The 11,829-nt window shown below is 39.8% G+C and overlaps 1 protein-coding gene across 1 annotated transcript in view; it reads right to left on the reverse strand.

Annotated features, from left to right (window-relative positions):
- LOC310637912 (protocadherin alpha-5-like) overlaps positions 1-11,829 on the reverse strand; it is a 121,176-nt gene that overhangs the window by 21,607 nt on the left and 87,740 nt on the right. Inside the window, exons 2-3 of the mRNA XM_083358533.1 lie at positions 6,264-6,322; positions 4,604-4,692 (exon numbers count right to left, since the gene is read on the reverse strand). Of these exons, the coding sequence (XP_083214659.1) occupies positions 4,604-4,692; positions 6,264-6,322 (148 nt within the window). The remainder of the gene's footprint in view (positions 1-4,603; positions 4,693-6,263; positions 6,323-11,829) is intronic.

Raw genomic sequence — 11,829 nt, forward strand, 5'->3', positions numbered from 1 at the left:
TTTCTATTGCGTGTTTTGGAATTGCCCACAATGGTATCTTACAACTTAGCTTATGTCTATACTTCTTCCAAACTCTCAGCAATGCCTGTCTTAAAATATGCGTCCTAAACACAGTACCTACCTTCTTATCATACAACAAATATGCATGCCAGCCAAACAACAAATCATGGCCCTCAAGATTTAATAACCTCGATTGCGTCAAATTGATCCAATCACTTATTCCTACTAATGCAGCAGCTTCATAATATAATTTAAAATTAGGCAATTTAAGGCCACCTCTCTCACGAATATCCTGCATAATCTTAAGTTTAACTCGTGGCTTTTTCCCTGCCCACACAAATTTATTGATACCACGCTGCCATTCCTCCAAATTAGAGTCTTTCTTAAGAATCGGTATCATTTGGAATAAAAATAAAAATTTGGGCAGGACATTCATTTTCACTGCTGCAATCCGTCCCAACAAAGTCAATTGCAATTTTTGCCAACTCTCCAATTCTTTTTGAATTTTCCCCCACAATTTTTCATAATTATTTTTATATAGCTTTGTATTCGAGGGCGACAAAATTACCCCCAAATATTTAACCCTTTTAACAATCTCAAATCCAGTTAATCCTTCCAAGAAGGCCTTCTGTGAAACTGTCATGTTTCTAGCCAAAATTTTAGTTTTCTGTATGTTTACTTTAAATCCAGAAACCTTCCCATATTGTGTTATTATCTCTATCAGGTCCACCACAGAGTTCTCTGGCTGGGTCACTGTAACAACCAGATCATCTGCAAATGCTCTCAATCTATAGTCCTGATCTCCAACTTGTATCCCCTTAATTTTTTCCGAATTCCGAATCTTATTCAATAATATCTCTAAAGTTAATACAAATAACAAGGGCGATAACGGACATCCTTGCCTTGTACCCTTCCCAATAAATTAATTAATTAAAACCCCTCAGTCTGGGCCAAACAGCTCGAAGAACCAGGTTTTCAAGTCCCGGCAAAATGAGCGAAGGTCGGGGGACAGTCCTGAGTTCCGTGGGAAGTTGGTTCCATAGGGCCGGCACGCCCACAGAGAATGTCCTTCCCCTGGGAATAACCCGCCGGCATTCCTTAACCGGCGGTACCCTGAGAAGGCCCTCCCGGTGGGAGTGCACAGGACGATGGGAAGTTGATGCCGGCAGCAGGTGTTCCCTTAGATAATCCGGACCCAAGCCATTTAGGGCTTTATAGGTCATTACCAGCACCTGTTGGCTCATACTTAAGTGGTTGTCTTAGATTCCTCTCACAGTTACTGCTGTTGAGCCAGGTACCACATATTCTATACCTGTGCATTTTTTTTCTCTAACCTAAGTGTAAAACCTTACTTTTCTACCACTTACTTACATTTTGTTGGATAAAGCCCAGTGATCAAGTGCGTCAAGATACTTCTGTATCTTGTACTTCTAAAGAGTTGGCTATTCCCCCATTGTGGTACCCCCTTTCATGCTTCCCTCCATTTAGATGTAGTTCCATTGAGGACTACGTGTTGAGTGTGATTGGTCAACCAGTTACGAATCCACTTGGTGGTGGTACTATCTATCCCACATTTTTCTAACTTACTAAAAAGTAGGTTGTGGTCTACTTTGCCAAATGCTCTACTGAAGTCTAAATACTGTAAACTATGTCCATATTTCCCTGATTCAATAATTTAGTCACTTGCAGTATGTTTTGTCTGGCATAATCTCTTTTTGACAAACCCGTATTGGCTTTTAGTTATATCTTTGCTTGTTTCTAGGTGTTCACAAATTTGTTGCTTGATTATCTTTCCCAGGATGTTTCCAGGGATATTGATGTCAGGCTGATTGATCTGTATTTAAAGTAGGTATATAAAGTAGGTATACAAAGTGGGGGGATGCAGTGGCTCAGTGGGTTAGGATGCTGAGCTTGTCAATCAGAAGGTCGGCAGTTTGGCGGGTCGAATCCCAAGTGCCGCGTAACAGAGTGAGTGCCTGTTACTCGTCCCAGCTTCTGCCAACCTAGCAGTTCGAAAGCACATAAAAATGCAAGTAGAAAAATAGGGACCACTACGGTGGGAAGGTAACAGCGTTCCATGCGCCTTTTGCATCTAGTCATGCTGGCCACATGACCACGGAGACGTCCTCGGACAAGCGCTGGCTCTTCAGCTTTGAAACGGAGATGAGCACCGGCCCCTAGAGTCGGAAATGACTAGCACGCATGTGCGGGGGAACTTTTACCTTTATACGAAGTGGAGAAACATTACTTTCCATATTAAAACCTTCCCTTTCAGCAGTTCTTCATATTCATATCACCCCAACAAGACCCTGAGCTGTCAAATAGCATCATCTGTTGCAATCTTAACCTCCCAATTCTATCTGTTGTAATCCAACGGTGTATAAAGACAGCAGAGAACACCCATCCTATCCCCGTCTAGGACCATTCTTTTCACTTTGCCGTTAAAGGCATAAGAATTTTTTTAAGGCTACGCAATCTGGGCTGTAAAAAGCCAGAAAACCACTAGATGGCATCAGGCGTGTGAACATTTTCAATCTTCAGAATCAAAAATCTGTCAGTATGATAAGAAAATGAAAACCTGCTAACAGTAAAGATAAATTAGAATATGAGAGGGAACAGAGAACAAAATCAAAATGTGATGCAATATTTCTGCTGACTTTTTCCATTTCCTGATCACCTGTTCTACAAATGTAACTATTTGGAAGGGTTTAATTCCAAAACACATAACTATGTTTTAGCATGTTGTTGGTTTCCTCTGCTTTCAATTTTATTTTTGCCAATTTCTCATATACAAATGATTTGCACTATCACTGTACCCACCCAGAACAGATTTGCTTGAGGAATCACTTAGCATACTAGGCTTTTCTTCTTTCCATCAATTTTCCCACAGACTACTTTATTTCACCTTTTCCCCTATAATTTCTGCAATAAATTAGGAGGGGAAAAAATAGGAAAGCAAGATAAATATTCATAGGGCTGCCTCCAATTTCTACCCTCTGGCTACAGCTCTGGAAGTCAGAAGCGCTTCTGGGAAGCCTGTGGCTCCCAGAATCAGCAGCCAATTAAAATAATAAAATAATAATAAAATAAGATAAATAATGAAATATAGGTGTGGAAACAGAATGATCTGAAAAAACAAGAAGTGTTTGGCTTTTAGTATAATTGCACGAAGCAGAAAAGTTACCTGTTGCAAAACATAACCTATATACCGTATTAACTTGGAGGAGAATAATTATATGAGTTCATGAACTTGGGCATCAGTTTGGGGGAAACAGAAAGCTGAAAGCAGAAGGCAGAGTGACCAATTTCTAAATATGATCCACTTTCCCCTCCCTCCCCTTGCTGAACTTGCAAGGGGCACTTAGATAAAATATGGAACCTCTGCATCGCTTGTTATGGAAATTCACCCCCCCCTCCCAATAGCTGCTTCCAAATGGCACAGGAGGTTATCAGTGGCATGATATTTATGGGGGAGGAAGGGCAAGAGGCAAAAAATTTTAAAGTTTTTTTTCTTTCACAATTTCAGTTTTTAAGAATGGGAATGGAACCACTCTCATTCCTATCCTTAACAGACATATACTGGCCCTCTACATGAATATTAAATATTCTTTTTTTTAAACTGTAACTTCAAATTTGTTTTGTTTAATTTCATTGTGATATTTTCAGCATAATAATCTATCAAGACCATTTTGTTTGTTGTAGGGTATGAGCTACACATCTAAGTTTGCATCGTCTCCAAAAATTGTGACATGACAATGGGGAACCTTATGGTTCCCATGTGACTGGATTCCAACTCCTACCTTCACATTTAAGAAATGGAATGCTAATTTGTAATTACAGTATATTTAAGAAAGAGGTTTCCAATCAAAAGTTTACCAACCATAAAAATGTTTCCTGCAAGCCAAAATTACTCCCCTGAATCTCCTCAAATTATCACCTAATAAGATAGTTAGACTTCATTCAGCCAGTATCTGCTATCTATTATCTTCTACCCTGTTCCTTGCATTAAAACCATTCATTTAATGATCATTCGAAGTTACAGCACTGAAAAAAGTGACTTATGCCCATATTTTACACTTGCGACCCTTGCAGCATCTCCATGATCACATGACCAAATTCAGATGCTTGGCAACTGGTTCGTACTTATGACAGTTGTAATGACCTGGGGTCATGTGATCACCTTTTACAAACTTCCCACAAGCAAAGTCAATGGGGAAGTCTGATTCACTTAATAACCATGTTACTAACTTAACAACTGAAGTGCTTCACTTTACAACCGTGGCAAGAAAGGTCGTAAAATGGGGAAAAGGTCACTTAATAATTATCTTGCTTAGCAACAGAATTGTTGGGCTCAATTGTGGTTATAAGTCGAGGACTACCTGTAGTTATTCATTTATGGACAAACAAGTGCATGCTTTCCAAATCAGTACAAGAGTGCTCTTTATAGTACAGTATATATATAATATATATATATATATATATATATATATATATATATATATATATATATATATATATATATATATATATATATATATATATATATATATATATATATATATATATATATATATATATATATCTCATACTGTTATTCCCTTACCTGTTGTTGCACTGGATACTGTTGGCCACTGCTGCTCAGGTCCCCCTGATCCAACACGCAGGCCTCCTGTTTCTTCCATGTGTACAGCACTAAACAAATCACACAAGGTTTATATTATACAGTTCTCAGAAAAAAACAAAACAGTTTATTTTGATATAAATAACCAGTCTGTACTCAATACCTCTGTGAATCAACATCTGACAACTTTTGGCTCAATTACAGTGCATTAAAAAAATACCAAAGCTCTCTAGAGCAAGGGTGTCAAACTGCCGGTCCACAGGCCGGACACGTTATCCGGAAGCCGTACCCACCCCATTGCCAGCAATGGCAAAACCGTCCCCCTAACGTTGCGTAACATCACGTGACGTCGTGAGTTTGACATGTCTGCTCTAGAGCATGTGCAGAGCACTTTTTCCCCACCTGCGAGAATTCTTCTCTCACCAGCTTTTCTGACTCCTGGGATTCAGATCTTTCAAAGGGAAAGGTGCTTTGATTTTGCAATTTCCCCTCACAAGAATTAGTTTTGTTTATTACCAGACAAATGCATGCAATAAAAATGGGGAGGTCAGGGTTCAATAATTCATTTTTATTTTAGGTGGAGTGGAGCTGAAGGATTTTTCTCAATGAAGGACCAGCAAGGCTTTAGGTTGAGTTCCAGCATTTAAAGGACGGCAGATTCAAAGGCAATTACAGATTACCTTCCAAGGGCTTTTAAGGAATTTGGAACTGGAAGCGCAGTAAATGGCAGTCCAATTAAGCAAGCCGAATCACAATCTCAACTTTCTTAAGCCTCATCGAAAAATTAGAGAGGGAGAGACCTAGCTAGCATGCCAGTAAAAATAAAAACTGTTCTTAAAGCTCTTCTGAAGCATTTCAAATTTCTAGCACAATATGTTTCTTGTTATTTTTACACAAACTAAAAAAAAGCCTACACAGAAAGTGAAAAATAAAGAACCATTCCTCTTTCACAAGGCTGTTGCTTGTACATTTTACAATCTGTTGGTGTCACGTGGGTAAAAATGGTACCATTTTTACAACACTATGTTTCATAAAATTTACTACAAGCTTTTCATCTGAAATGCAACAGGAATGATCCATGCAGATAGGCTTAAGTATTTTTGAAGTTACTTTTGAGTTAAAACTCAGGAAAAAATAAATCATTGTAGTTGACTTCAGAAGCAATCTTGTAGCACCGCCACCTGATTTTTTAATTTTATTTTATTTTTTGCCATTAAAGACTAACAGGGCTCTCCTACAGCATTCTGGACTTCAGCGTTAGTCAGCAGGAAACACATAGGTTCAGATTTCTTAATTCTGAATTGGGTGGCCTCAAATTAAAATCCATTTCCAAATTACTGTATTTCACATTTGTACTGAATCCAAAGTTTGGTACACACTTCAATGTTCCAAACTTTTGCAGAGAAGCACAGGTAGCATAACTACCTGGGGAATTACTGTATTTATTGGTGTATAACACGCACTTTTTCTTCCTGAAAATAGGGGGCAAATGATGTGTGCGTGTTATACGCCGATATAATTTAAGGGTTTTTTCCTGAAATTTCCTTTTTAAAATGAGGTGCGTGTTATACGCCGATAAATACGGTATTTCATTTAAAGCAGTACAAGAGCCAGAAAATGTTGCTGTGTAGTTAGTACATACCCTTGCATTCCAGCTCTTAAAGATGCAGAATAACGCCAATCAGGATTGGGTGGTTTTGGCTGCAGAGCAAAAAGAACACAAATATCACTGTTAATTTGTACTCGAACATGTTTTAAAGGCCATGCACAGCACACTTCAATCTGACCACTTGTTTTTTTTTTATTTTTCTTTGCCAAGGGATCAAATAAATGTACTTACTTTGTTGCGTGCAGTAAAACCTGCAATCCCCTCATCCCCCGTTCATTTAACAGAAAAAAAAATAGATTTTAGATTTAGCCGGTAAAAAAAGATGGAGAAAGAAAAAGCAGCTTTTCTAATTTTTTAAAAAAATTCTTTAATTAATTAAACTATTTCCTCCTTTTGAAGTGGCTTTCAAAGTACGTAAAAAGAGTTAACAATACTTGAAAACCAACATAATATTTAAAAGCAGGAATGATAATTTTTTAAAAAGGACAATCAGCATCTAGTCAATTTAGCTGATCTTAGAAAAACAAATCAAGGTCAGGCGGGATTAGTATTTGGATGGCGATGACTAGGAGATTCCAAAATTGTACATTAAATGGAGAAAAGGAAAATAAAAACCCCAGGCAAAACAAACCATTTCCTTACTGTTGCCAGAAATATTCTGCATGACACTCAGTTTCGCTCTGGAGCTGAGGTCATCTGAAGGGTGCCTTTAATTTTTTATTCCTACGTGTTATGCTCTTGTTTTCAGAAAGGAAGTTACTAAGAGATCCAGGAAGATCTTTTAAAGTGGTAGGTTTTGCTCACCAAGAACCTGCGTCAAATATACTATTTTATTTTGTTTTGTTTTATTTATTTATGTTATTTGTTTGTTTAAGAGAATAGTAAGAATTACACTCCAAGTATTTTTATAACTTCTTTTTCTTTTTAAATCAGAATCCTATTTTGCAATTTGATCATAGGTAGAGGTAATCCTTGATTTACCATCGTGACTATCACATGGCTGATCTGATAATAGGGCCTTGTTTGTGGCAGTCATTAAGTGAAACCAAAGATGTTAATTTTGCTGAAAATTAGAAGTGCCACTTCTCAACAGAAGTTGTAAAACATGGTCATGTGATATGGAATGCCACAAACATGATACATCCACGTTACCATGTGCCCAAAAGTCAGTCACATGACCATGGGGGCAGTGACCATCATAACACTGAATCTGGGTTGCATGTAGACCCAAGGTAGGTCTGTCATAACTCTGAACAGTTGCTAAGCAACTGGTCATAAGTCAAGGAGTACCGGTAAGGTCAAGGATAAAAAGGAATAAAGACATATGTGGGCTTAGAAATTTAAAACATGTAATGTGTTTAGCACCACACTAGAAACATATTTTCCTTTCTCATTAGACACAAAGCAAAAAAAATAAATCTGTTATCTGAACAGCTGACTATTGACCAACAATTGCAAGGTGAAATGCATGGATAGAGCTGATGTGAGATTTTGCCTTTGTCTCAGTAAAAACAAAAGCAAATGTTCAGAAGTATAAATAGGTGCTGAAATAGGGCTTACATTTTTTTAACAATCCAACATCTCACTTCAAGAAACAAGCAATTATTCAGAATCCCAAGAAATTTAATATCTATTGGATACAATATAAAATTAACATTCAAACAAGTTTCTCTAGATCTTTGGAAGTGTGGTCTATATACAGTTCCTAAGAGAGAGAGGGGGGGGAGAAAGCAATTGACCTGGGACACAGGATTCAAGGTAGGATCTGACTAATGCAAATTAGAATGGAATTATCACTTCCAGTGATTTAGAAATGATCCTTTAATTGAGACAAGCTTTTAGTAGGCATGTTACACTGTGCTTCTCATTTAGTTACAGTTCCAAGATCCCTTCCACACATACTATTAATCCTATACAGATAATCCTCAATTTCCAACCACAATTGGAACTGGAATCTTGGTCATTGGACAAAACAGTCATTAAGCAAGACTGCTTTGCTCAATGACCACAATCCCAGTCTCCTGGTTCTGCTCATTAAGCAATCCCCTGGGTCATTAAGCGGATGGAGTGAAACAGCTGCCTGTTGAGTTCAGTTCCCCTCCATGTGCTCCAGTGGGTTGCAGGAGTAGAACTCAGATCTTTGGATTCTCCACCCCTTTGGAGATATTTGGCTCCCTTCTGGCTGCAGAAGAGAACTGTCCTGGGAGGTTGCAGTAACAGCACTTGGATCTTCAGGATGTTTCTTTATTCTACCAGAGGAGTTTGGCTGTCCTCTGTTCACCAAAGAGAACTGCTTTGGTGGGCTGCAGAAAAGCAGGTAGGACCTTTAGGATCTGAGTTCCTTCTCTCCACCCTGCCAGAGGAGTTCACTGTGGTCAGCAGGCAGCTCTTTTAGCTAGCCAAGGGAGACAAGAGGGAGTTCTCTTGGCAGGCAGCAGCGGCTTGCAATCTTTCCTGATGGCTACCCCGCTGACCTTCTGGCATTCTTAGCTTCCTTGGGGAGGCCAAGAAAAAAGATTGCAAATGGCAATCACATGACCACGGCGCACTTGGCAACTGGTCGTTAAGTGCAAAGTAGGTTGCCAAACATCCAGATTGCACCCTGGCACAGAGATGGCATGAGATTTAATAATGGCTGGAAGCGCTTTCCAAGCCACAAAGCACCCTTTCCAAGCCCATCATGACGTATACTTGTGAATTTGATTTTTTTTTCCTATGAAACTGACCATTTATCTCTACAAATTTTCATTCTGCAGCTTATTCAGATCTTTTATAATTTGTTTCTCTCACCCAGAATATTAGCTATCCTGCTAATACTGTGCCATTGGCTGCTCAGTTTTAATTAGGCACCCCCCCCCCAAAATAGCAGTAGGTTCTTCACAATTTTCAAAAAGAGAAATTATTCTAACCCCAAAATTTCTAGGAATTGGGCAGCACACAAATTTGATGAATACACACTGTCTACAGAGTGCTACTCTGCCAGTCTTGAAACAATTATGTCAAATTATACAGGTAGTCCTCAATTTAACAACCATAGCAGAGCTCCATAATTTCGGTTGCTAAGTGAAACATTTGTTCAGTGAATTCTGCCCCGTTTTATGACTTTTCTTGTCACACTTGCTAAGTGAATCACAGCAGTTATTAAGTTAGTGTCACGGTTGTTAAGTGAATCTGGCTTCCCCATTGACTTTGTCAGAAGGTCACAAAAAGGTCGGGACATTGCAACCGTCATAAATATGAATCATCTGCCAAGCATCCGAATTTTGATCACGTGACCATGGGGATGTTGCAATGGTTGTAAGTGTGATAAATGCTCATCAGTCACTTTTTCCAGTGCCACTGTAACTTTGGAAAATGGAATGGAAAAGTGAGTGAGAGAATCAGAGTTTGGGCAACCACCTGGTAAGGCCCCATAAGCAATGCCCAGTTGTAGGAGGTGCCCGTACTACTGCAAAAAGCAAAGGACCTCCCAGACCCCCTCCTGGGTCTGAACACTGACGGCGGCTGAAAGAGGCCCCCATACCTGCTGGGTTGGGGGCAGCAGGTCCTCCCAGACCCCTTTTTGGTCTGAGAAACTGATGGCAGTGAGTTCTCTGGTTAGGAGGTGCCCGTTCTCTGTGAGAGAACCAGAGTCCTCCAGGATGGTTTTTTTTTGTCCAAAAACTGACGGCGGGGCGGCAGGGTAAGTGTCACTAAGCGTGGCTGGATTGTGCCATTAAAAGGGACTTGACTAAGCCGATTGAACCCCACATCAGAAGGGGAACATGGGAAGCTGTAGTTCAAGGGCTAGGTTTGGATCCCCCATTGGAGATTTGCTTGAGGTATGGGACAAGAAGCGAGTGCTCATCCTAGCCTGTATGAAAAGGAAGTGAGCAAGAGAAATTTGTGAAGAATGGGCTTTGCTGGGAAACCAATTTGGCTAAATAAAGGTACTTAAAAGAAAAGGAAAATAAAATATAGGAATAGTGATATTCTCTCTCTCTCTCTCTCTCTCTCTCTCTCTCTCTCTCTCTCTCTCTCTCTCTCTCTCTCTCTCTCTCTCTCTCTCTCTGCAACTACGTGATATGTTTAAGATTTGTGCCTTCCCTAATTTGACCTAACTGAGATCTATAGTGGGAATGACCAGGGTGTGAAAACTTGAGTGTTCTGTTTTCCTCTCCTTTATTCTTTGTCTTTGTCTGTGTTTGTGTGTGTCTATGTCAAGATCTTTGTGTGTCCTAGAGGTAAATGTTAACTGTTGGGTGCCTCTAATCCCTAGACACAAGAATTTTAAAATTCTGCTAGAAATTCTGCTTAAAATAAGCTATCAAAAGGAAAATACTCTCACCCTGTTTGCCTGGCCAGCAAAACAGAGAAATTTGTTCTTTTTTTCTTTCTCTCTGTGCTTGTAAGAACAGCCCAAAGTTGTCAGAAAGGAATGTTTTAAGTTCATCTACAGGAAAAAGTTTCATTCTTGTATTTATTGTATGTGTTTAAGTGGGTTTCACCTGTCTACTTAACATCTGCAATGTTAACCTTAATGTCTTTTCAAACTCTGCCTGCAAGCTATCCCCCATTCCACTTCTCTATTTCTTATCCTCTATTCTCCATGCCTAAGTCTGACCAGAAATGCCTCTCCTAGGAGACCCACTCACAAAGCGGGGAGGAGACCATGTTCTCATGTTTTTCAGCCCTGCACAGATGGCTCAGCAACCTTTGGAAGCAGAGCACGCTGACCCAGAAGCTGCCTCCATTCATTTGAGCATGGAATTGGATTTGAATCTAGCCATCCATTAGTAAGTCATCATGCAACCAGAGTAGAACAGATCTTCCAAGTCCTACATCCCAGATGTCTGTGGAAAACTGCAGAGGAAGGAAGGAGTCCTGGAACCATTGGCCCACATGTGAAGCCTCAGAAGACAACTGGGAAAGACTATGGGGGGAGGGCAGAAACTCATTGTAAGGTTGTCTTTCTTCCCTCATTTGTATTGTATTAGACGAATGGATTCATGGAGGGATGGCATTTGGAATGGTTGGCACAGCAAGTATTGAACACTTTGGATTTCTGTCTGGTGGGAGGGAAAATTTGTCCAGGAGGTTTGTATTGCATGTCCTGTGGAAGCAGCTGCACATATGCACACACACACACACACCATTCAGAATCACACTAAGGCTATCCCCTTCACCTATCTTCAGCAAAGCTTCTTAGGCTGGTTCTTGCTCTGTGGTACTAAAGCTTTGCATGCACACCTTCCTGCAAATTCAAAGGGGGAGGGAACCAGGCCCCCTCAGGTGATTTACAATTCATATGGCCTCACTGAGGAAGTAGCAAAAAAGAGATCTCCAAACCCAAGCCCTGAACTGGTTGCACTGGTGAACTCAGAGTGGGAGTCCTAGGGCTGACTGTGTGCAATTTAAGAAATATTAATATTCTGGCTTGCACACTGGCTAACCTTAATTAGACTTCACAAACCCTGGATGTACTAAACTAAGAGCTTAGGCAGGAAGCAACCCTTGAAAATGATCAGCCAGTGGTTAGGTACTGAGGCTGTGAAGAATTTGGGGGGAATGTGCAAACCTGACTGGAAGCTCAAAGTGACACCAAACATTTAAAAAGAAT

This window comes from Vipera ursinii, assembly GCF_947247035.1.
Source record: "Vipera ursinii genome assembly, chromosome: 3".
NCBI classification, from domain to species: domain Eukaryota; kingdom Metazoa; phylum Chordata; class Lepidosauria; order Squamata; family Viperidae; genus Vipera; species Vipera ursinii.